The sequence below is a fragment of the Glandiceps talaboti genome, chromosome 4 (genome assembly GCF_964340395.1).
Source record: "Glandiceps talaboti chromosome 4, keGlaTala1.1, whole genome shotgun sequence".
Classification (NCBI taxonomy): Eukaryota; Metazoa; Hemichordata; class Enteropneusta; family Spengelidae; genus Glandiceps; species Glandiceps talaboti.
In genome coordinates, this window is record NC_135552.1 from 16003464 (window position 1) to 16030983 (window position 27520).

The following is a 27520-nucleotide window of genomic DNA, read 5'->3' on the forward strand; positions in this document are numbered from 1 at the left end:
GTTTGCATTTTTATCTCATTGTGTTTGCATTTTTATCTCATTGTGTTTGCATTTTTATTTCAACATCCCATTTTGTTTGCATTTTTATCTCATTGTGTTCACATTTTTATTTCAACCTCTCATTTTGTTTGCATTTTTATCTCATTGTGTTTGCATTTTTATTTCAACATCTCATTTTGTTTGCATTTTTATCTCATTGTGTTTGCATTTTTAGCTCATTGTGTTTGCATTTTTATTTCAACATCCCATTTTGTTTTCATTTTTATTTCAACCTCTCATTTTGTTTGCATTTGTATCTCATTTTGTTTGCATTTTTATCTCATTGTGTTTGCATTTTTATTTCAACCTCTCATTTTGTTTGCATTTTTATCTCATTGCGTTTGCATTTTTATTTCAACCTTCCATTTTGTTTGCATTTTTATCTCATTGTGTTTGCATTTTTATTTCAACCTCTCATTTTGTTTGCATTTTTATCTCATTTTGTTTGCATTTTTATTTCAACCTCTCATTTTGTTTGCATTTTTATCTAATTGTGTTCACATTTTTATTTCAACCTCTCATTTTGTTTGCATTTTTATATCATTTTGTTTGCATTTTTATCTCATTGTGTTTGCATTTTTATTTCAACCTGTCATTTTGATTGCATTTTTATCTCATTTTATTTGCATTTTTATCTCATTGTGTTTGCATATTTATTTCAACCTCTCATTTTGTTTGCATTTTTATCTTATTGTGTTCACATTTTTATTATTATTATTATTATTATTATTAAACTTGATTATTATAAGAATTATTATTTCTATATACTTTTTATTTAATTATTATTATTATTATTATTATTTTAATGTTACATAAGTATACTTTAAGGCCTGTCCCACAATCCTTTACACAAAATGGCTGGTACAAATGGTTTGACACGGGCTAATGAACTGCTAGCAGTTACTGATTCCCTTCGATTGTCATCCCAAGTTGGATCATTAGTTCAAGAACATGAAGAAACAACTGTGTTCTCAACAACACCCAATCATCGGGTAGAACATTCGATTAAACTGAATACTCCAAAATATGTCCATGGAAACAACATAATATATCTATATGCCTATAATAGCCATAGCCATAGTATGATAAGTGAAACTGCGACTGATGAAGAGACCCTATAGTTGGTTTCGAAACGTTCATCTAGAAGGATCAACTATTACCGATCCGGGAACGTATCGCTAAAAGTTTCCCTACACAAACCAACCCAAAATTGTAAGGGTTCCAACCTGTACATAACAACCACACGGCTGGTTAACTCTAACCAAAATACCATACAACCTGGATGAATTTTGTCCATGTTCGGAGCCCCATCCCCCATCTAATCATGCATAGCTGCAGAACATTTTATAACCTCAACTTTTCTTGAACCTCGAGATGTTCGGCAAATTTCTACACCACCTGCATTTTTGGGATACGCATCACTCAAAAACTCAATAACCTCCAAGCCATTTAAATTTACAGGCATGTGTAATTTTTTCTCACCAAGGCTAGCTTTCACCAATTCCCTCTTTTCCTGCAAAGAACCCAATCCTAACGCGACCCAAATGTGTGGCCAAGTTGGACGCCCGGCTGGTCGACTCCATGCGCGGGATGCAGATGCAGTGCCCTCACAGACCTGCCATGACGAGGACGACTCCTAGAACGAAAACACCTACTCGATCAACTCACTCCTTAGCACTTGTGTCTGCGATGTTGGAGTAGCTGTAGTCATAATCTGGGCACGGGTTGGCGGTGTCTATAGAGCTTGGCATGATTGGACATTGCATGGAAAGTCCCCAACATGCCCGACGCTCGCCGGATTGTGATTGAGAGACGGTGGGTGGTGTGATCAAAGGGGGTAGCAGCATTCTTCCTCCGGATAGAGCTTGTCTAAGCAAGCTGCTGGCCTCATTCAGTGCCTGACATGCCTCAGATATCATGGCACTGTTCAGAGAAGCGAATCCATCTGTACTAGAAGTATTGGAGTGGCCGCCGCCCCACTTCTACGGGACACTTCCACGATGACCAGACGACATTTTCAACCACGGAAACATGTGCCCTTTAACTTAGTACTTTATTATCACAGATGATTGAAAGTTTCACGAAAGCGTGACACTGAACAAAGAGTCCAGTCACCTTTACAGGTGTCAAAATCTTCCTAAATCTGTCCAACAAACTAAAACGATAGCGAAAGTATTTATTTCATGTAAAATTTAAGAATTTCACACTGACAGGAAAGCCACCTCTAGGCTAGGGAGATACATAAATTATGATAATGAGATAGATAATAAAAATGTGAACACAATGACAACCAAATAAAAATGTGAACACAATGAGATAAAAATGCAAACAAAATGAGAGGTTGAAATAAAAATGCAAACAAAATGAGAGGTTGAGATAAAAATGCAAACAAAATGAGAGGTTGAAATAAAAATGCAAACAAAATGAGAGGTTGAAATAAAAATGTGAACACAATTAGATAAAAATGCAAACAAAATGAGAGGTTGAAATAAAAATGCAAACAAAATGAGAGGTTGAAATAAAAATGTGAATACAATTAGATAAAAATGCAAACAAAATATGAAGTTGAAATAAAAATGCAAACAAACTGGGATGTTGAAATAAAAATGCAAACACAATGAGATAAAAATGCAAACAAAATGAGATGTGGAAATAAAAATGTGAATACAATTAGATAAAAATGCAAACAAAATGAGAGGTTGAAATAAAAATGCAAACAAAATGGGATGTTGAAATAAAAATGCAAACACAATGAGATAAAATTGCAAACAAAATGAGAGGTTGAAATAAAAATGCAAACAAAATGGGATGTTGAAATAAAAATGCAAACACAATGAGATAAAAATGCAAACACAATGAGATAAAAATGCAAACAAAATGAGAGGTTGAAATAAAAATGCAAACACAATGAGATAAAAATGCAAACAAAATGAGATTTTGAAATAAAAATGCAAACACAATGAGATAAAAATTCAAACAAAATGAGAGGTTGAAATAAAAATGCGAACATAATGAGATGAAAATGCAAACAAAATGAGAGGTTGAAATAAAAATGTGAACAATAAGATAAAAATGCAGACAAAATGGGAGAATAAAATGAAAATGTAAACTAAAAATAATGTTAAGACAAGTGTTTTGGCACTAATCTCACCTCATAGTTGTCGGCATTCTGCTCTCCCACGATGGTGTGCACTTGTTTGGTTTCGCTAGGGGTCTAGTAGCCCTGCTTGCATACGGCATAAGTCGTCCCTTCCAAGCGTGCATCGTCTGCAAGCAGGACTAGGGGTCTATGACTACAGTTTCCGACACATGTATTCATTCCCAATGGAACCCTCGGACATTATACATCCCTGTATCAGTATAGTAACGTCCTGCCAGTTTAAAGTTAATGAATTTATCGTTTGTTTTTCAGTAGATGTATTCAACCAAAAATATATTATTTTTCATCTGTCTCGCCAACTATACTAGTACTATAGTCACACACACACATATGCACACTGACTCGAGTGTATACAGTTCAAATTGCAACAAATCATACAAGTTGTATAAAAACTATTTACATTGTCTCCTCATAAAAGAAGTATCCATGGTAACATTACTATAAAGGTTTCAATGAGGGGTTCTACATGTATTTCTGTACCCAAAATCAATAAATACATCTTACTAGAGGTATTTATTTTATGATTTATGTATTTATTGCATACATTGTATGTAGCTTTTGGTCACAGTGCAGTGCCACATATGCAGAGCTAGAGATACATATACTGGATGCCGAGTTCTGTGGATCAACAGCTAATGATAGTATCACAGTGACTGTACTTATAGTTCAATTTGATGAGTTATTTCCTATTTTTCATAGTGACCACACACCGCAATAAACACTAGCAATTTCCTTATATGAAATCAACATTTAACTGTTTCAACAATGGAGATATAAGGTGTGAGATCAATATATATTTCAATGTAGGATGAAAATCTAAATTCTTTTACAATTGGGGTGTTTTTTTAGCTGTCTAGCTCTCATCCTACATAAACGATTTTACTTTTAATGGGTCTGTTTGTATCCCTAAACACGCAATTATTTCTTGTAAAAAAATTTCCTTAAATTAAGAAATGGAAGAATTTTCACTATAGCACAGCACTAAAATAAAGTGTCAACAAAAGAACTGTTTTTCCTAACTACATACCGGCTTTGTATTCATAGCATTACTACATACTGATTTGAAATTGAATGGACATTTTTAATTTTGGCCTATTAAGTTAGAGGTGTGGTTCACTAAAAGTGTTTAGCTGTTTATCCTACATTAAACAATTGACCTAGCCCCTAATGTGTTGATTTATCATACGTAATTATGTACTGACAACTACCCCTTGGTGCCTATGTGTTCCAATATTATGCATTTTAATGTGAATTTTGTCCAAAACTTTGGCTTTTGGAAAAAGAAATAAACTCTGCACATGAATAGTTCAGTTGATTTATCATACATATGTACTGATAGAAATATACCTTAGTGCCTGTGTGTTCCAATACTGTACAATTTCATGTGATTTTTGTTCCTAAATGTTGAAATTTTGATGGGGTTGGGGGGGTCACATTATTTACAGGCATTTTCAAGTTAGCATACACACAAATATTTTTGTTGTCAAATTATGAAGGGGCGTTGGTACATTATACATAGGTGCAAAGATAAACATGCTCATTTTAATTTTTGTTAAAATTCAACAACATTTCATAAGATATTTCTGTCGAAAATGTCAAAATTTAGATGGGCGTGGGGTGACATTTTCAATTCTAGAATTTAAACGGATGTGGTGACCCCATATATTTTTGTCATTGATAAGTAGCTGGAGTAATACAATGTGCAAATACAGCGTATAAAACAAATCTAGACTTTTATCCTTTTTTGCAATTTTCTTATGTTTTTCTTAAAAATAGTAAAGCAGCTGGAGATAAAATAGTATAATGTTTTATGAAATAACGAATATAAATTCAAAAAAGTATGTCTGGACCTACTATACATTGCACTTAAATACATAAGTTGGTGTTCTGGGATAATCTTTAATTGTTAAAAATCATGTTGTAGTTAATTGTTATGTTGACCCAAAATATATATGTACATACAAGAAATGGTAATTATCCTGAAAACAAAGGTGGTGACGTAGTATTTTCTCTGCAATTTTTACATATTCAGATATCAATGTTTAAGTATGCAAAGTATAAGAAAAATCTATCGACTTTTTTGAATTTGACACCTCCCCCTTAAGGAAGGTAAAATCACACAGTAGAATGGTATGGTAAATGAGTCCTTCACGCTTTACATTACATTTTACATGTCAAAAGTGGAATTTGACACCGTGAACCCCCGAAGTGTTGTATATGTGGGTGCGAGTTCTGAAGAAAATATATATGTTTTCGGGCCTAGGTGATCTGCTGTTTTTAACCTAAATCACCTGCTGCATATATATCACATCACATCACTTTAGTCGTCTTAAAATCCAAAGCCAGTGTTCAACGCGTGAGTTGTAAGGAGATGACGGTTTCATTTGCTCTAACAGTCTTCGCATTTGTATACCTGCCATATTGTATTACAAGTGAGAATGTTCGTTGCAGTCATTCAATCAGGTCAGTTTAACCTTTCTTTAATTAAAATTAATTTGATATGTATATTATTTCGTAAAAAAGCACATTGAGTGTGTCACCAAAAGTGTTAGAGTAAGTCTGTAATGATAAAACTTTCTTGCTTATTCATGATGTTTCAATTTCCGTATGTCACATTGTGTCAGAACTCACCGGGCGAGTAATTGTAATAGCTGCTGTATAGTTTGCCTCATACGACATTTCCAGGTATTACCTTGTAACAAAGAGCTTAACACGTATAAACTTCAACTTTATTTGGGTCAACGAATGATGCGTTTAATGCCTTGACAAACCCCATTCTTGTCATTTTATTGTATTTTACTATCTCTACTTTCCTAATAGTTAGGTTAATCAATCTTCTAATTGTTTAAACTGATACTATTGCTGTATAATATACATCATACTACGAGTGAGGTGAAACCAAAAGTGACTACGATCCATAACCAAACACAATAGCACTCTGGTCCCACCTTTGAGAGTTAACAAGACGCCCACGCAGACACTTTTAATATTAAGTCCACTCGGTTTTGACCAGTGAACTCAATATATGCACTCGCTATCGCTCGTGCATATATTTCATTCACTGGTCAAAACCTCTTGGTATACCATCCCCAGGGGGTGGTTTATTGCTTAAATATAATACCTACAATGCAATGCGTTACGATGCGAAGCATTGCATTTGCATTGCAATACAATGCATACATACATACATACATACATACATACATACATACATACATACATACATGCATGCATGCATGCATGCATGCATGCATGCATACATACATACATACATACATACATACATACATACATACATAAAATAAATGTAATGCAATGCAATACAATACAATACAATGCAGCAATGCAATGCGATACGATACGATACAATACAATACAGTACTGTACAGTACAGTGCAGTGCAGTACAGTACAGTACAGTACAGTACAGTACAATACAGTACAGTACAGTACAGTACAGTATAATGACATTTAGACCACTCTTTTCCATTTTACGTACGCCTGTTATACCCTTTTCCAGTCTTTTAATATTAAGTTCATTCAAATTTCAACACACGAGGAGAAATGAAACCCAGAAAGTGTTTTCATAAACTTGTTTGCACTGTGACCATTCTTCTTTACTAGATCTCCACATACGACATATAACGTGTATTTAATCAAATTGAGTTACGAATAACTTATGTTCTTGATTTGATCATATATTTTTGTTTCCGTACTCTTCCTGGTAGTTTTACCGTCTCCTCATCACTGGTAGGCAGGACCGTCACTCAAAGGATCGTAAGACCTTGTACGTACTACAGTCATCTTGGTAGAGTCGATTGTAGTAAATACAGGTGAAGAACTAAGTATTATATAATATGTATGTATGTATGTATGTATGTATGTATGTATGTATGTATGTATGTATGTATGTATGTATGTATGTATGTGTGTGTATGTGTGTATGTATGTATGTATGTATGTATGTATGTATGTATGTATGTATGTATGTATGTATGTATGTATGTATGTATGTGTGTGTGTATGTTTGTGTATCTGTGTCTGTCTGTCTGTCTGTCTGTCTGTCTGTCTGTCTGTGTATGTCTGTCTGTATGTATGTATGTATGTATGTATGTATGTATGTATGTATGTATGTATGTATGTATGTATGTATGTATGTATGTATGTGTGGGCCTGAGTGTCTGTGTCTGTGTCTGTGTCTGTGTCTGTGTCTGTGTCTGTGTCTGTGTCTGTGTCTGTGTCTGGGCAATCAGTTCTCTTGTTACATTCTTTATATCATAAGATACTAAATTAAACACAAACTTTCCTGCTGCATTTCTGTCATGTGGACAAGGAAGTAGTATGTACTGTATGACGTGTTGTGTCACCCTATCAGATAGCATTGTCCGTGAAAGAGTCTAACAAATGAGTGGAAAGTGATTTACAAACATATTTTCTTACAGGCTTCGTGACATATACAAACGACAATATAGGAAGATGTACAAACAGATAACAGTTTTATGTCCAGGTAACGAAACTCGTATTAATCTTACGAAATATTACTGAAAAGCCCGTTTAAATATTTACTAATTTGTAAAACGCGTATGCACATACTTACAGCAGAGCTATATATAGTTCTAGTTGTAACTCTTATTTCATCAAATAAAAATAGTATTCAAAGATATGTCTTACAAAGAAGTAGGTGCGACCTTTTACAGTCTGTGTGTGTGTATGTATGTATGTATGTATGTATGTATGTATGTATGTATGTATGTATGTATGTATGTATGTATGTGTCACGCCTCTTTACTAATGCATTGCAACTGAATGTTCTTGCGTGTCCACCTTCGTGTTAAATTCACCATGTAACTCAAAATTAATTTGGTTTAATTTCGCCCATACATAATACATGTAGTATTTTTTTAAACTCACACACCACCATTAATATCTTTGCGTTCCAGCTTGTGATGAATGGTTCTTCTCACAGGACGTCTGTCAAAGTTGCGGCAATTGCAGGAGATGTCAGTGTCTTACCAGGAACTCACTTTCGTGTGGCAAATCCGATGGAAAGTGTTATTGTAAATCTGGATGGCATGGAAATGCGTGTCAATATAGTGAGTAAATGAGATATCCTGCCCAGCAAAGGCCATTTCAGGGGACTTACCCATAATTTTACCATAAGCATGTATTTCAATCTTTTGAAATGGTTTTCGTTTCACATAGACAAGGGGAGGAGAGGGGAAGGGAGGGGGGGGGTGTAAAATGTACTTTAGTTAATTAATGGTTGTGACGTTCTTGTCCAACAGTAGTCATAATCTAAAGTTGGGTCCTTCATCCTCTAAGGACAAAGGGTGTAGTTTTTAGTATCAATTCCATGCGACTATTTTGGTGTAATAATTTTTAAACGTTTAAATTTAGAAAGAGTGGTCATTTTCGAAATTAAGATCCCTTAAAACGTGAACTGGCTTCATGATTATAAATATTTCCAAAGCAGAACTACTAAATTGGAAGAGCTTCAAACAAAAGATAGTCTAAGAGCATGTTTTGTTGTTTATCCCAGTTTGTCCATCTAGTAGATACGGAGAAAATTGCATCCAACGATGTGCCTGCAATCCTGATAATACTTTATTATGTGACCATGTAGATGGTAGCTGCACCTGTAAACCAGGCTGGACAGGAGATCGATGCAACCAAGGTATTTACTTGATTTTTGTCATACAGTGTAGTCTTACTGAAGGTTACATCAGACGGTACATGCGTAATGAGTTATGAATTACACACAGAATTCTACTTATTTAGACAGATTTGTACAAAATGTTCAGTAAATTACAGACTTGGCGCCAATTTTTTTCGCTTCGAATACACTGAATAATGTTAGGTATATACCAGTTTACTTCTTTCCAGTGTTTGGCCCCAATATGGTAAAGCCTGGAGAAAGTCTATAGAAATAACCTAAGGGAACGAGAGGAGGGGTGAGGAGAAAATGGGAGGGGACACAGATTCTGAAGTGTAAAATATTTTAGGAAGCAAAGGGGGCGAGGTTGAACTTTCTCATGGGTCTAAAAGGGGGAGGGCAAATATTTACTCTTGCATGATATGTTACTCTTTGCACCAAATTAAGCCATATGAGCATCCATCGTTTACTTTGAAAACGTACATATCTCATTTGCGAAATTTCTTGCGGCTCCATTTGCTCGTCCATAGAAAGACACTCATGCCCGTGCAACCTGACACAAATACCTCACAGGGGAAAAGTTCACGTCACTGTATTTCGCGACCTTGACCATGAGCTGTATTAACCAACTCAAAAAAGTTGAATACACAGACTCCATTCAGGTGTCTATACCCACATCTTTAGAGGCTAGCGTTCAGACACTGCCTTTGACAATGAAAGGATGATTCGATCAGTGACTTACTAAATATTGTACCTGGAAAGTACACTACTAAAATGGCTGCACCTATGTTTATGAAAGTATACTTTCAAATCAGACTCTGACATTTGACCTTGATTTCCTCATTCAAGGTCAAATAGCACAGACCATGGATAAGTTCCGAAGTTTGTACCTTGCGACAGTATTCAAATGTATGCATGCCCCCCCCCCCCCCCATTGCAGAGTAGTAATAAAGTATGGGACGGTCACCTGATGGGTTTGGGTATTCACAGATATATAAATGGTGCTAAATCAAAATACCATACTCCAGTCACCCACGTAACAAACCGTTTATCATAGTCTAGGTTCGATTTCCATTTTGTGTGGTTTAAAAATTTAAGGAAATACTTTTGTAAGTTATTGTCCTTTCTCACACTATGTATTTCTGCAGAATTATGTGGCATTCGTCACAGTGCCAAGGCAAGAATATATGGAGGTAGAGATACAAAGAAGGGAAAATGGCCGTGGATGGTAATGTTATATCATGCTGGAAAAAATAAGTCGTTTTGTGGAGGTGCTTTGCTTAACCAGCAATGGGTTATAACTGCAGCACATTGCGTTGAGGCAGTCAGAGCAGACCAAAGTGATATTAAAGTCTTACTAGGGAAGTACCACTCGACTAAGTCCGATCTAGAAGAAAGCGAATTCAAGGTTAAAGAGATGCTTGTACATCCCGATTATGATTTAAAGACCTTCGATTCGGACATAGCCCTGATTAAAGTTCGTGGAAAGGCAAATTATACCGACTACATCGGACCTGGTAAGTTCACCTACAGTACTGTCTCATCACTAGAGTAAAGCTACTCTGGATTGAGAACTAAAGAATGAAAAGTAAAAAAAAAGCAATGCTAGCTTCAATCTACACTCTTTGTCACAGTGGTGTTTGCTATCATGTCTCTCATCATTGTTGCTGCTGTTAACAGTGTTATTATTAATTGTTGTTGTTGTTGTTGTTGTTGTTGTTGTTGTTTTGTTTTTTTTCTTTTCAGTTTGTTTACCTGACGTTGATGTTGCAAAGAAAGTTCTTCAATCAACTGCATCTGGTTGGGTGACAGGATGGGGAAAAACTAACACACAAAATACAGCTGCAAAACTTCAAAAGGTAGATTAAATAATGATGCGTCATTACAATTACAAACGCTAGAAAATGCATGTAATATGAGGTGGTTGTTTTCAAGACCCGTCATTTTTTGCTCTCTGCCATATCGGTGGCAAATTTACAACAACTGAAAGTCATTAACAAGCTCTGTTCACTGGAAAACGAAGAAGGAGAGAATTATTGGGAATCACTGATAGTCGTATCAAACCATGTACTTACTGGTATTATAACATATCGTTTTCATAAAGCCTTTAGTGATTGGTTGAGATCGTAACACGCGCTACGAATTATTGACCCATAATGACCTCAATTAGCATATGGCAGTACGAGTCGCGTTCTCTTTTCCGAAAGGCACTATTCATGTAGCACGAACTTGTTATCGGTGATGTGCTTCGACGAATGCCTGAGAATGGGATATGATATAAAATACTTATTGCCTGGCCTTACTCGGGCACTAGTAGACGTCCAATTTACCTTCGTGCTATCATGTAGCAAATATTTCCCTCGGCGCTCAGGCTCGGGAAATAGTTGCTACATAATAGCCCTCGGGGTAATATACATCTACCAGTGCCCTCATAGCCTGAATGTAAGTGTACAATAGTATAGTTTCTTCGTATCCTTTCCTTTTTAATGATAATGTACGTGTTGCTGCTTGTTCAAAATAACTGTCAAACGTCATAAGTGAATTTTTCGTCATGAAGGCTAATGTTTCAGTCCCGGGTCATCGCATTAGTTATCGTAATTAATAAGGATGCATATCATCTATGTGGTCATTCTTTACTCCTCCAAATAATAGTTTTCCATGCCTAGATATTAATCCTAATCCTAAAACGGGCCATTAAAGTCGTTAATGTACAGTTTTTTTGTTTAGTTTCAGTTTCAGTGTTTTCTCGGTTTGCTAATTTGAGTTTTGTTCCTTGGTGCATGTGATGTTTCCTATTAATACTTGGCGTGGTTTCAAAACAAAAAAAATGTTTAAAATTTTGTTTTCAAGGTCCGATAATCATGCTAATATTAATAATAATAATAGCACTGGACCTTGAATTGAGAAATATTGCAGACTTTGATGAGTAAGACACACACAGACTACACATACAGATACACGTATTTCAAGGCGATAAATTGTAAATTTATTACAGGCTCCTCACATAATTGGAAAACAATACAAAATATACTTTGCACCGGCATTACTGTAAACCTGGTAATTTTCGCTTTTTTTCTCTGCATGAGAAAAATGTGAACATAAGTAGAGATTAAAATGCCTCTTTGCACATAAAATGTGCACCAGGCTTAGTAATTCGTACCAATTGGTTTTTGAGAACTAGTTGAAGATTGTAAAATAGTAAAATTTCTCATGTCGATCACAGACAAGTGCTTGTCTGTGTGTCGATACAGTACAGGTTTACAGCATGCGTATGTATAATGTATATTGCCCGTTCATACACTTCAAAGTCTATATTATCACCACTGTTCCGCGTTCGAATCCTATATTGTCAATTGACAATATGTCGTCTGAATACAAAAACCCAAATTCACAACTATTTTGTCACAGATTGAGTGTTTCTTTTACAGGTGAAACTAGAAATATTTGATCATACTGAATGTGCTAAACGACTCTTTGACCCTGTAACGGACAACATGTTCTGTGCTTACCCAAAGAGTGCAAACAAACGCAAAGATGCATGTAAAGGTGATAGCGGAAGTCCCTTCGTCAAGAAAGTGAGTATTCGTATTATATGTTCATTATGAATATCGAATGTAGATGACGTAATGTTGATATATATATATATATATATATATATATATATATATATATATATATATATATATCTATATATATCTATATCTATATATAGATATATATCTATATATATATATATATATATATATATATATATATATATATATATATATATATATATATATAGGATTCGCGCGCGCGTGTGTGTGTGTATGTATGTATATGTGTGTGTGTGTTTGTGTGTGTGTGTGTGTGTGTGTGCATTTATTACTGGTGTTCTGACAGTAAGTGACCTGATGATGCTCTGTTAACAGGGCGAAAATCAGTCAGAAGTTTTCATTTGATCAATCAGCTCATCATTTATAATCATCTAACTATATAACCTAAACGAAATAAACTCTTTCAGTTTTGTATGAAATCTGTTCTTAATGCCTGCAGATAGAAGCTCGATGGTATCTCCTTGGTTTAGTAAGTTGGGGTGTTGACTGTGCCGACACCTACCATCCTGGTGTGTATACAAGCGTATCTAAATTTGATGAATGGATTCGGAGAACTATAGTTGATGAAACGATGTGATGATGGGTATAGGCTGCTGCACCGTACCTAAGAAAATCGGACACGGCGTATATCGATGTGTTGTAGTGTTTCAATAATTCACTGTCTACCTAGAAAGAATCCTTGAATCAACAGATTAGGCATTGTCAAAAACAACAGATTCATAAAAATTAAGAAGTTGGCTTAATTGCAATCTAAAATGTAGATTGCAAATTTGGTTGTTCTTTAGAGCGTTCTCCATAATCTCCGCTATTTGCGAGACATTGTGAGGGCGCCGCCAACGACATATCTTGCGATCAAGGTAAAATAGATAATTGGGTAGTTGCAATGCATGGTAGTTGTTATTATTCATATTACATTAATGAAATGAATTAAAGGATTGCCTTTACAGTTTTAATTTAGAATTTCAAACGTCACGTGATATGGTACATTTGGAAATCATGCACGGATTTTTTTTTTTTACCAAAGTCGAGTACATGGGGTAAAATTTATAGTTTGAAAGAAACTCATCGATACATTTGCAATGAAGAGATTATTAATTTGTGAAAAACGAAATGAAAGATTTTTTTCAATCCAACAATAATCATCTGGTAATGTTACACAAGTGAGATTACTGGTATCAACTAATTATTATGCTTGCCACAGAGGACGCACTTAATGTGTTAATCATTCTATTATCATGCAAAGTTCGTACTTTACCATTTCTAATATTATTCATCGGTAGATGAATACATTCTACATTCGACGTCTGTATTACGTTTGGGAAATCATCAAAACGGAGAATTTCTGGCATAAAATCCAGGTTTACATTAACTATGCGTAGTGACTGTAATAAACATATAACTGAAATGTTGAAGAAAGTGTAATGATTGAAGTGTGTAAACTTTAGTAGTATTATTCAGTCTGTGTTCATCTCAAATACCAACCCCAATTATTCTTATTTCTGTCACTGACCTTTGTCTTTCACTGGTTTGCGTTATATAGTTAAAGACGCCACAATTGCAGCATACTTACCTGGCACAGGTCTAACCACGATCATGAAGGTGGTTGGCCCAGGGCGAGGCTTGTCCATTGCACTCCGGGCAGGTTGACCCTTGCGATCACCCCAAATGTGGGTGACTCGGGTGCATAATTTATGGTAGTGGGGGACTGCGTTCGCGCTATCCCTCTCATAATGCAATCGAAAGTCAGAAATTCTCAATCTTTGAAAGCATTGCACTGGATTAGTTATACAGTTCATTATTCTATTTTCTCAAACCAGTACGAAATTATAATTTACAACATTATTAACAAGTGATATTTCAAAGTGATATTGCGCTGAGGCGTATTGTGTTTCCTTTATATCGTTGATTTATGATATATTTAGCGTTTGTATAGCCATGGTTAGCCATGTATTAGTTTTATCATTTGAAGTTCACTTTACGGTGCATCGATTGAGTTGTAGATACACTGGCACTTGCACTTGAGGAAACGGAATATACATCAAACAATTGCAAGTTGTTTACAGGTTTTGGTTGGAGTCTAGACGTGACATGCACCAGTTACATCAAACTTAGATTAATCGGTAGAAAGTGTGGACTGTACCTTCTGCTATCTGTGTCGTAGATAGAATCCGTAGGTAGCAAGCCTTCGTGATTGCACGGTGTAATAACATTGTAAAACCCAGAACTTTGATCGAAATTTATATTTCAGTTATGAACACATTATCATCATTATTAGCACCAATTTGCTCCTTGCACGCGTCCCGATTGTTTTATTAAAAGATTTCCATTGAGGAGAAGCAAACGCAAGTAAAGAGCGTCTTCATTGTAAATGTTTATTGCCAAATATAATATACGTGTACATATGCCAACGTCACATTTACTTTCGCAATGCCGCCCTCTATCTATGCATTTTAAAGTGAAAAGATTGAGTACGGAGAACAGTAAACTGTTATGTGATGTTTAGATAAGTTACTGACACTAATTGTATAACACTCAACGTATGTCTTTGCATGAACCTTGTCCCATTCCTTCTTACTACAAGCAAACAATAAACAATTGCGCTGTAAGTATTGCAAACTTCAAGTATTTGCATTATACCTTGGGTGGTTTGAAGCTACTTGAATAGAAGTGGTTGACGAGAAAGTATCAGTGTGAACGATTTTCAAAGGGGGGGGGGGAGCTCTAGATCTCGCTACCACTTTTCGACATGAACCTGTTTAAACATAGCACACGGTGTAGAGTGCAACTGTGAATGTAAAGTGTTCCTACATCCATTGTTTTATACCGTGGATGTACATCTCCCCTAATATATCCAGGGTTATACTTACAAATTAAATGACTGTGTCGAGACGGCATTGAATCTCTGCATCCTCTGCTGCGAACGGGGTTACCCGCATACATTTTGCATTAATGACTTGTCGACACATCGCGTCGCTAGCCGTATCACACATAGCTAGCTGCTGCTGCTTCTGACCCTCTCAGTACCATGAGGATCAGTAAATGTGCTGTGCTGTAAAATAGTAATTGGGTAGTTGCAATGCATGGTAGTTGTTATTATTCATATTTCATGAATTAAATAAATTAAAGGATTGCCTTTACAGTTTTATTTTAGAATTTCAAACGTCACGTGATATGGTACATTTGGAAACCATGCACGGAATATTTTTTTTTTTACCAAAGTCGAGTACATGGGGTTAGATTTATAGTTTGAAAGAAACTCATCGATACATTTGCAATAATGAGATTATATTAATTTGTGGAAAATGAAATGAAAGATTTTTTCAATCCAACAATAATTATTTGGTAATGTTACACAAATGAGATTACTGGTATCGCCTAATTATTATGCCTGCCACAGATGGCGCACTTAATGTGTTAATCATTCTATTATCATGCAAAGTTCGTACTTTACCATTTCTAATATTATTCATCGGTAGATGAATACATTCTACATTCGACGTCTGTATTACGTTTAGGAAATCATCAAAACGGGGAATTTCTGGCATAAAATCCAGGTTTACATTAGCTATGCGTGGTGACTGTAATAAACTTATAACTCAAATGTTGAAGAAAGTGTAATGATTGAAGCGTGTAAACTTTAGTTGTATTTTTCAGTCTGTGTTCATCTCAAATACCAAACTCAATTATTCTTATTTCTGTCACTGACCTTTGTCTTTCACTGGTTTGCGTTATATAGTTAAAGACGCCACAATTGCAGCATACTTACCTGGCACAGAGGTCAACCATGATCATAAAGGTGGTTCCTCCAGGGCGAGGCTTGCCCATTGCACTCCGGGCAGGTTGACCCTTGCGATCACCCCAAATGTGGGTGACTCGGGTGCATAATTTATGGTAGTGGGGGACTGCGTTCGCGCTATCCCCCTCATAATGCAATCGAAAGTCAGAAATTCTCTAAACTTTGAAAGCATTAAATTGCGCTTGATGAATTATACATTTCATTATTCTATTTTCTCAAACCAGTACGAAATAATAATGTACATTAAAGCATTTTAAAGTGATATTGCGCTGTAGGCATATTGTGTTTCCTTTTTATCGTTGATTTACGATCTATTTAGTGTTTGTATAGCCATGGTTTCATATAAAAACACATTCTCTATACTAGTTGTATCTTTTCAAGTTCACTTTAAGGTGAATCGATTGAGTTGTAGATACAATACAATGCACTTGAGGAAATGGAATATACATCAAACAATTGCAAGTTGTTTACATGTTTTGGTTGGAGTCCGGACGTGATCGTGACATGCACCAGGTACATCCAACTTAGATTAATCGGTAGAAAGTGTGGACTGTACATTCTGCGATCTGTGTCGTAGATAGAATCCGTAGGTAGCTAGCCATCGTGATTGCACGGTGTAATAATATTGTAAAACCCAGAACTTTGATCGAAATTTATATTTCAGTTATGGACACATTATCACCATTATTAGGACCAAATCGTTTGCTCCTTTCATCACGCGTCACGATTTTTTTTAATTAAAATATTTCCATTGAGGAAAGCAAACACAAGTAAAGTGCGTCTTCATTGTAAATGTTCATTGCCAAATATAATATACGTGTATGTATGCCAACGTCACATTTACGTTCGCAATGTCGCCCTCTATCTATGCATTTTAAAGTGAAAATATTGAGTACGGAGAACAGAGCTAGCTGCTGCTGCTTCTGGCCCTCTCAGTACCATGAGGCCTCGAGGATCAGTAAATGTGCTGTGCTGTAAAATAGTAATTTGTAGTTGCAATGCATGGTAGTTGTTATTATTCATATTACATGAATTAAATAAATTAAAGGATTGCCTTTACAGTTTTACTTTAGAATTTCAAACGTCACGTGATATGGTACATTTGGAAACCATGCACGGAATTTTGTTTTTGTTTTACCAAAGTCGATCGCGAGTACATGGGGTTAAATTTATAGTTCGAAAGAAACTCATCGATATATTTGCAATGAAGAGATTATTAATTTGTGGAAAACGAAATGAAAGATTTTTTTTCAATCCAACAATAATTATTTGGTAATGTTACACAAATGAGATTACTGGTATCGCCTAATTATTATGCCTGCCACAGAGGGCGCACTTAATGTGTTAATCATTCTATTATCATGTAAAGTTCGTTCTTTACCATCTTCTAATATTATTCATGAAAACATTCTACATTCGACGTCTTTATTACGTTTAGGAAATCATCAAAACGGAGAATTTCTGGCATAAAATCCAGTTTACCATTAGCTATGCGAAGTGACTGTATTAAACATATAACTCAAATGTTGAAGAAAGTGTAACGATTGATTGAAGAGTATAAACTTTAGTAGTATTTTTCATATTTTTCAGTCTGTGTTCATCTCAAATACCAACCCTTATTTCTGTCACTGACCTTTGTCTTTCACTGGTTTGAGTTATATAGTTAAAGACGCCACAATTGCAGCATACTTACCTGGCACAGGTCTAACCACGATCATGAAGGTGGTTGGCCCAGGGCGAGGCTTGTCCATTGCACTCCGGGCAGGTTGACCCTTGCGATCACCCCAAATGTGGGTGACTCGGGTGCATAATTTATGGTAGTGGGGGACTGCGTTCGCGCTATCCCTCTCATAATGCAATCGAAAGTCAGAAATTCTCAATCTTTGGAAGCATTGCACTGGATTAGTTATACAGTTCATTATTCTATTTTCTCAAACCAGTACGAAGAAATAATAGTGTACAACATTAACAAGTGAAATTTCAAAGTGATATTGCGCTGAGGCCTATTGTGTTTCTGCTTTATATCGTAGATTTACGATCTATTTAGTGTTTGTATAGCCATGGTTAAAAACACAATCTCTGTATTAGTTTTATCATTTCAAGTTCACTTTACGGTGCATCGATTGAGTTGTAGATACAATGCACTTGAGGAAACGGAATATACATCGCAATTGCAAGTTGTTTACAGGTTTTGGACTTTTGGTTGGAGTCTAGACGTGACATGCACCAGGTACACCAACCTTAGATTAATCGGTAGAAAGTGTGGACTGTACATTCTGCGATCTGTGTCGTAGATAGAATCCGTAGGTAGGTAGCTAGCCTTCGTCATTGCACGGTGTAATAACATTGTAAAACCCAGAACTTTTATCGAAATTTATATTTCAGTTATGAACACATTATCACCATTATTAGCATCAAATCGTTTGCTCCTTGCATGCGTACCGATTTTTTTTATTAAAAGATTTCCATTGAGGAAAACAAACCCAAGTAAAGAGCGTCTTCATTGTAAATGTTTATTGCCAAATATAATATACGTGTATGTATGCCAACGTCACACTTACGTTCGCAATGTCGCCCTCTATCTATGCATTTTAAAGTGAAAATATTGAGTACGGAGAACAGAGCTAGCTGCTGCTGCTTCTGACCCTCTCAGTACCATGAGGATCAGTAAATGTGCTGTGCTGTAAAATAGTAATTGGTAGTTGCAATGCATGGTAGTTGTTATTATTATTCATATTTCATGAATTAAATAAATTAAAGGATTGCCTTTACAGTTTTACTTTAGAATTTCAAATGTCACGTGATATGGTACATTTGGAAACCATGCACGGAATATTTTTTTTTACCAAAGTCGAGTACATGGGGTTAAATTTATAGTTTGAAAGAAAGTCATCGATACATTTACAATGAAGAGATTATTAATTTGTGGAAAACGAAATGAAAGATTTTTTTCAATCCAACAATAATTATTTGATAATGTTACACAAATGAGATTACTGGTATCAACTAATTATTATGCCTGCCACAGAGGGCGCACTTAATGTGTTCGTTCTTCACCATCTTCTAATATTATTCATGAATACATTCTACATTCGACGTCTTTATTACGTTTAGGAAATCATCAAAACGGAGAATTTCTGGCATAAAATCCAGGTTGCCATTAGCTATGCGTAGTGACTGTATTAAACATATAACTCAAATGTTGAAGAAAGTGTAACGATTGATTGAAGAGTATAAACTTTAGTAGTATTTTTCATATTTTTCAGTCTGTGTTCATCTCAAATACCAACCCTTATTTCTGTCACTGATCTTTGTCTTTTACTGGTTTGAGTTCAAGACGCCACAATTGCAGCATACTTACCTGGCACAGGTCTAACCACGATCATGAAGGTGGTTGGCCCAGGGCGAGGCTTGTCCATTGCACTCCGGGCAGGTTGACCCTTGCGATCACCCCAAATGTGGGTGACTCGGGTGCATAATTTATGATAGTGGGGGACTGCGTTCGCGCTATCCCTCTCATAATGCAATCGAAAGTCAGAAATTCTCAATCTTTGAAAGCATTGCACTGGATTAATTATACAGTTCATTATTCTATTTTCTCAAACCAGTACGAAATAATAATTTACAACATTATTAACAAGTGATATTTCAAAGTGATATTGCGCTGAGGCGTATTGTGTTTCCTTTATATCGTTGATTTATGATATATTTAGCGTTTGTATAGCCATGGTTAGCCATGTATTAGTTTTATCATTTGAAGTTCACTTTACGGTGCATCGATTGAGTTGTAGATACACTTGCACTTGCACTTGCACTTGAGGAAACGGAATATACATCAAAGTTGTTTACAGGTTTTGGTTGGAGTCCATACGTGACATGCACCAGTTACATCAAACTTAGAGTAATCGGTAGAAAGTGTGGACTGTACATTCTGCGATGTGTGTCGTAGATAGAATCCGTAGGTAGGTAGCTAGCCTTCGTCATTGCACGGTGTAATAACATTGTAAAACCCAGAACTTTTATCGAAATTTATATTTCAGTGATGAACACATAATCACCTTTATTAGCACCAAATCGTTTTCTCGTTGCACGCGTACTGATTTTTTTTCATTGAAAGGTTTCCATTGAGGAAAGCAAACACAAGTAAAGTGCGTCTTCATTGTAAATGTTCATTGCTAAATATAATACGTGTACATATGCCAACGTCACATTTACTTTCGCAATGTCGCCCTCTATCTATGCATTTTAAAGTGAAAAGATTGAGTACGGAGAACAGTAAACTGTCATGTGATGTTTAGATAAGTTACTGACACTAATTGTATCACATTCAACGTATGTCATTGCATGAACCTTGTCCCATTCCTTTTTACAAACAAACAAACAAACAAACAAACAAACAAACAAACAAACAAATAAACAAACAAACAAACAAACGCACCAGTGTTTTTTTTTCGCGGGTTGTCTGTGTGAAAACTAAAGATATAATAACAATAATTAGAATACATATGACGTACCGTTCTTGCTTTTGTACTGATTGTCAACACTTAACCATATTGGTAATCTTGTTGTTCATGTTAAACAATTTCAGCGTTTAGGCTGGGGCCAGAATTTACGGAAGGGGGGGGGGTTGGGCTGATGAGAAATTTTGGTCAAAACATTTTTCGCAGCCCCCTTCGTCCTCTCAAAAAAATTCATGGGCCCCCGAAATGAACCAAGAATTTTCGTAGTCCCTTCCCCCTTTCCGGCTACACATATTGTAATGTGTAATTATACAGTACCCCGCCCCACTTCAGCGATGTACAGTATGGTACACTACATTAAACTAACAATGGAAATCAACTTCAGCGTCCATACATAACAATAAGAGATCATGGAGGTAGGAAGGACCTCCATGATCTAATACAACTTGGAACGCCAGACACAATAAAGAAACTGCAGTTTTGCTCTAAGTCAATTGAACTATAAGAAGCCACGGCCCATGCTGACCCTATACAGACATCAAAACATTGGCACCCGTCGCGTATCTGCTGTGTATGTAGCTGCTGTACGTTTAATCTCAGACCACTAATAGTAGTCTGAGGTTTAATGGTTTATTTCATTCACACTAAATATAGCAAAAAATTACGACCTTGCTATTATCTTAAAGCGTAGAATGTACCGTTTCTTATATTATTGGTTTCTGTGAGGTTGTTTGAAACAAAGAGAGTGAACATGTAGTTAGTAATACCTGTATTACTGCGCTGTAGGTATTGCAAACTTGAAGTATTTGCATTATACCTTGGCTGGTTATGAAGCTACTTGAATAGAAGTGATTTATGATAAAGTATCAGTGTGAACGATTTTCAAGGGGGGGGGGGTTCTCGCTACCACTTTTCGACATGAACCTGTTTAAACATAGCACACGGTGTAGAGTGCAGCTGTGTATGTAATGTATTCCTACCTCCATTGTTATATACCATGGATGTACATCTCCCCTAATACATCCAAGGTTATACATGTACGGGGTTTATACGCCATGACTTACGAATGACTGTGTCGAGACGGCGTTGAATCTCGGCACTCACTGCTACGAACGGGGTCACCATGGCCATAAGCGTAGATTTATAACTGATAGAGAGTAACTCAGTAAACAAGGTGTCACTGGGAGGGGGGGGGGGGGTTGTCAACGAGGAGGTTTGAGTGATCATGGATGTCCTCTAATACATCCACGGAGTGACGAGCTCATCGCCCCTACACAGACTATAGGAAGCAGTGAGCATGTAATTGATTGATTGAGCGAGCAAGTGATCGATCAATTTACTGATTGATTTATTATTTAGTTGAATAATTGATCGATTGAATGATTAATTTTTGTGGTGAAATAAAACATATTTTGTGTGTGATATTCGATCAATTATTCAACCAAATAATAAACCAATCAATAAATCGAGTGCTCAATCAATTACATGCTCGCTGCTCCCTGTATCGATTGATCAATTAATTACATGCTCGCTGTTCCCTGTGCACAGACAAGGAAGAAAGTGCATGACTACATGGACTGTGATTCACGAATGACAATAAGATAATGTTAAACACACACTGTGACGTCACCCGCATACATTTGGCATTAATGACTTGTCGACACATCGCGTCGCTAGCCGTATCACACATAGCTAGCTGCTGCTGCTGCTTCTGACCCTCTCCAGTACCATGAGGATCAGTAAATGTGCTGTGCTTCGGTGTTTTTCTGTAATTGTTCTCGGGACTGCCATTGTTGTTTTGAAAGGTAAGGCACGTTATATCTTGAAGGGTTTTGTCTGACCGCAGCTTTTGCGAACACTAGAATATTATATGAAGCGTCGTGAACGCAGTCTGTCTCGTTCGTGGAGCAGATCTAGACACCGACAGTCAGAAACACATATAGGAACTGTAGCTGTATTATCGTCTCCACAGTATCAATAATCCGCTACATTATCTTCTTCTGCTTGCCGTATGCAAAGGTATAACACGCATTCTATATTTGTTTCTCTCGAGGTGGTTTGCATTTCATAGCGAGCGACTTGTCCGTGGCTTATACGTACTTTCTTACGTAAGTATATCAGCGTTATCGCGAGGGATATAGACGGTTGCCGATCTACATGTAACATTCACAGTATACACATGCATATTTAGACGGTCTGGAGACAGCCGTGATTTACGAAAACAAGTTCGTTACATCATAGGCCACAGGAGAGTATAGAACTTGATACAGCGAACATTTGTCCCTCTTTTACCATTGAGAAGTCGTCTTTCTTCAACGTCGATGTGTGGACGCATATCTTTGCAGCATTAATAGATACTAGAAGGAACGCACGTGGCTCATTCAACGCTCTTTGTAGTGTATGCAGCAGAAAGACATTGTATTGTTCAGTATTTGATAATCGTACGGACAAGTAAGAGTTACGTACAGAAACGACCAAAGATATTCCATGTCCCCAAAAAACAAGCCTTATCGAAGACAAACTCCCAACTTGTGTGTTTTATGGCAAAGTCATTGTGCAAATAAATGTGAATGGTGTCGCTCGATACAAAAGTTCATAATTTGCTATTTGACTTTGAATATGGAGGTCAAAGTCAAAGGTCAAGGTATAAAATGAAAGCTGAACTTTGGGGTATAGACATTTAAATGGAGTCAACTTTTTGAGTTAATGTCAAAAAGAAAGATTTTGGTCATTTCACCTTGAAAACGTTTACGTCAAGGTCAAAGGTCATAGTCTCATTAGAAAGCTCATCATTGACAACGTGAGGGTAGACACTTGAATGGTGTCCATACCTATCAAACTTTTGGAGATAACATAAAATGTGCCTTTCTATCATCACAAATAGTGGCCACCATTTTGCTACACAGTCAGGGTCACAAAATTCAAGCGACTTGCATATGCTTCAAATAGTCAAACCCAGGTATATTAAAATATTATCACAGTGACTTAAAATGTTTTGATTAAAAAAGCTATGAAAATAACCCAGGTTTGGCTATTTGACATTGAAGATGATGTCCAAGGTCAAGGTCTTAAAAAAGAATTCGAAAATGCATATTTGGTAATATGGGTGCAGGCAGGAGTCACTACGTCTTACACCTCCAAATAATGCATATTGTGAAATTTTGACAACAATTATGGCCACCAATTGGCCATATTTGATGATTCAGTCACAAAACAAAGTGACATGTATATGACGTCACTACCTGCATGGGCTCATGTAGCATGTTACCTTTGTGCCAGGTTTGGTTGACATCAACTGATATTTAAAAAAAAAAGAGTGACGCATAAAGTGGTTAGTGATGTGTTCACGGGACTTTTTTTTAAAGATGTTTAGTTTACTTTGCATGCTTTCCTCTCAAAGCACTCCTGAAGTAAAAGCAAATCCGACATATTAAAAAAGTAGTGACTCACTCCTCATTTTCTGTAATATTCAAACCCAACTCTAGTAAATATTTTATTTCGTTTTCCAAACAAAAAACAGACTACCCATGTGCCTTTTGTTCCCTTTTCATTGTTTTTGCGTGTTCTATAAGTTTTAGTTGTATAAACTGTGTATTCATCAGGACCCTACTTAGTCTAGCTGCTAGATCTCGGATGTTCTTCCGATACAATACGACACACGACCGAACATCGCGCTATCGAGGATGGAACATCCGAGTTCGGTCAAGCCCTTACTGCGAACTTCGTTCGTTTATCGTATCGGAAGAAAGCCCGAACGTCTAGCAGCAAGACTAGACCTTACTAGACCTTGCATCGGCCAGATGATAAAACTAATCCGATGAAAATAATAATCCAAAGGTGAGGTCTTCGGACAATCAAAAACAAGTATTGTATATCGTCTCTGTACTTCATTCATCTTACCCGAAGTCTAAGCGGGATTGGGATATCCCACGTATAGGTGGACGGAAGTGTTGTTTCTAACATTAGCCTATAATGAAACCTCACACAAACAACGCACAAGGTCAAGCTTTACATGTAAAGGTTCAAATGCCTCTTGTTATTGCAGCCTCAAAACCACCCATTTTTAGCCTTCATCCCATGTATTATGTTGTCACAATACGATAAGAGATTTCATTTGTTGTTCGTGCCAGATGTATTGACGTCAAACGACACCCTTCTGACAAGTTGAGTGACAAAAGATCCAGTTTGTGAAACACCTTGACTACTGTGTAAATGATGTAGACTATGTGTGGTCACACGTTTTCCATTCTATGAGATGACAAATCCTGCATGTAATTGACCGTGAACGTAATTTGAATATTATCTCAATAACCTTGAAGAGTATATACGAATGTGTGTGTGAAAGGAATGAAATAATCAATTCTGTTCACAGAATGGCGTTAATATTATATACATACATGTATATATATATATATATATATATATATATATATATATATATATATATATATATATATATATATATATATATATATATATATATATATATATATAATTCAAGGATTGACCTGATACAACGTATTTTATTGGCATTTACGAACACTAACAAAGCATCTTCACCGGTTAATATCATGACATGTGATTATATCGACAGTGACCAAGAGAGGTGACGATGTTTCGTGAATATTCGTAATTGTGTCGTATCGCGGACTCGTACTTCTAGTCCAGTCCAGACGCGATAATAACGCAAATTTATAATGCGCCTTTATTCCTTAGAGCTCAAGGCGCTCACAAGTACTATTACCCTTTGCACGGATCAATGGCAGCACAACGGCTCTTTATACTTCCCCAACTCAACAATATATATATATATATATATATATATATATATATATATATATATATATATATATATATATATATATATATATATATATAACTATATTGTTGTCTGAAGATCGCTCAAAGCGTGAAACTCTGAGTAACGACTTATTACATCCTTATATATATATATATATATATATATATATATATATATATATATATATATATATATATATATATATATATATATATATATATATATATATATATATATATATATATATATATATATATACCAATTCCCAGATACAGGTTATACTAGAACTAGACTGGATTACCACAACTAGCATCGGTGAACATGGTGAATAAGCAAATAAAAGTCCAGAAATAGAATTTCCATATTTGCACACATGTATGAATATATATATAAAGTTATGTAATATATGATAATGTTGACAGTACATTAATTAATTAATTAAGTAAGTAAGTAAGCAAGCAATTACGACATTTGGTCGATCGTGATGTGAACCCATTGCTCAGTTTACTGTGTATTGGGAATTAGACGTGAGATATCACATCTGCATTATTATAGTGTGAAGCTACCCGGCGGTTATCGACTTGTGCAGGTCACACTGTCCAGCTGTGTTTAAATACCGTGTGCATGTCTTTGTTTAGTCGCCCGCTGTATAAACTGGCGTGTTTATTTCACTAAATGTACATTTGCATAATGAGAGGGCGTGATTTAACAGCTGATATAAATCTCTCTACCGAATTTCTGACTAAATAATCCGTATATATTTTCTATGCGCTATACTAACGTTCAATGGAGGTGGTTTTGTCTCGAGGTATATTTTCTAATTCGGCCGAATTGGTTAGAAAACTATTAGCAGACTTATGTTCGCAAAATAGTCCTACATTCAATGGGGGTGGTTTTGTCTGGAGGTATAATTTCCAATTCGGCCGAATTGGTTAGAAAACTATTATTAGCAGACTTATGTTCGCAAAATAGTCCTACATTGAATTTGTGGAATTCACCGCTGTCGATGGTGTCTGTCGAGTGGTACTTATATGAAGGATTTGACAGTGTATATTCGAGTTTTGGTTATGCCATATCTATAGGGAATTTTGTCCGGGTTATTTTCCAATTTGGCCGCGAATGGATTAGAAAAAAATACAACGGGTAACACTGAAGTAAAGCACTTTGAAATTTGTCTATGTGCTACACTCTTTTATGACAGCTATATCAAGTGTAAAAAGTAAACTTTTTCATTTGGTTCATTTTCAAGCCCAGCATGTGGCCTTTCTAATGTGGCCAATTAGCAAATGAAACAGCATACGTTTACGTACAGTTGATATGGATGTTATAAATGATTGTGGTACATACAGAAAGCGTTTTACTTTGGTGTTATGGGTTTATCGTGTAATTAATCACTTAGATTTATGACATACGTAATATTTCACTCCTGTATGAAAAAGAATGTTTTGTGACGATACCACAGTTCAAGTTTCTTTACAATTTTTCGAACACTGTAACACACGATGAGCTAATATTCATGCACGAACTGTTTTTGTTCTTGCATCCATTGACTATATAGGCTGTATATATTGAAACATGCTATGTCGTTTTATTATTTTTTGCCAAAGTACACTTTATTAAAATAATTCACGAACTAGTATTGTCTGTCTGTCTGTCAGGGTATTTTCAAGACAAAGAACTATACAACGTCGTTCGTCACGGTCTATTCAATACAACAGAGTCTCGTCCTCACCGGTTATCACATATCCTAGTTGACCAGCATGATGCCATCAACGGAAGCGACAACTTGCACATCAAGGTACGTAGAACCATCATCAACTCCTGTTACATTGCCTTTAATTTATAAGTTGCGAAGCTGGCTCATATTTTGTCAATCAATCCGTTCAAATTTGGAACTAGTCCACATTTTAATTTCTAGGTATATTGCTTGTCTGTTTAGCCGACAAGCGCTTCTTAACTACGCATATTTTTGCACTATTTTTTGGAATAGCCGTGGCAATACATCTGGACATATAA

The 27520-nt window shown here is 36.0% G+C and overlaps 1 protein-coding gene and 4 non-coding genes across 5 annotated transcripts; all 5 read left to right on the forward strand.

Annotated features, from left to right (window-relative positions):
* Positions 1-893: 893 nt before the first annotated feature.
* On the forward strand, positions 894-13024 carry LOC144434225 (coagulation factor IX-like). Its single transcript, XM_078122680.1, has 7 exons — positions 894-1031; positions 8139-8295; positions 8738-8872; positions 10000-10368; positions 10598-10710; positions 12280-12426; positions 12887-13024. The coding sequence occupies exons 1-7, from the start codon at positions 894-896 to the stop codon at positions 13022-13024; spliced, it is 1197 nt and encodes a 398-aa protein (XP_077978806.1).
* Positions 13025-14009: 985 nt separating this feature from the next.
* Positions 14010-14173, forward strand: LOC144434723 (U1 spliceosomal RNA). The gene has a single exon (XR_013480842.1). It is a non-coding gene; the product is annotated as a U1 spliceosomal RNA (small nuclear RNA).
* A 2032-nt stretch (positions 14174-16205) lies between these two features.
* On the forward strand, positions 16206-16370 carry LOC144434738 (U1 spliceosomal RNA). The gene has a single exon (XR_013480856.1). It is a non-coding gene; the product is annotated as a U1 spliceosomal RNA (small nuclear RNA).
* A 1558-nt stretch (positions 16371-17928) lies between these two features.
* LOC144434735 (U1 spliceosomal RNA) lies at positions 17929-18092 on the forward strand. The gene has a single exon (XR_013480853.1). It is a non-coding gene; the product is annotated as a U1 spliceosomal RNA (small nuclear RNA).
* Positions 18093-19596: 1504 nt separating this feature from the next.
* On the forward strand, positions 19597-19760 carry LOC144434737 (U1 spliceosomal RNA). Its single transcript, XR_013480855.1, has one exon. It is a non-coding gene; the product is annotated as a U1 spliceosomal RNA (small nuclear RNA).
* Positions 19761-27520: the final 7760 nt, after the last annotated feature.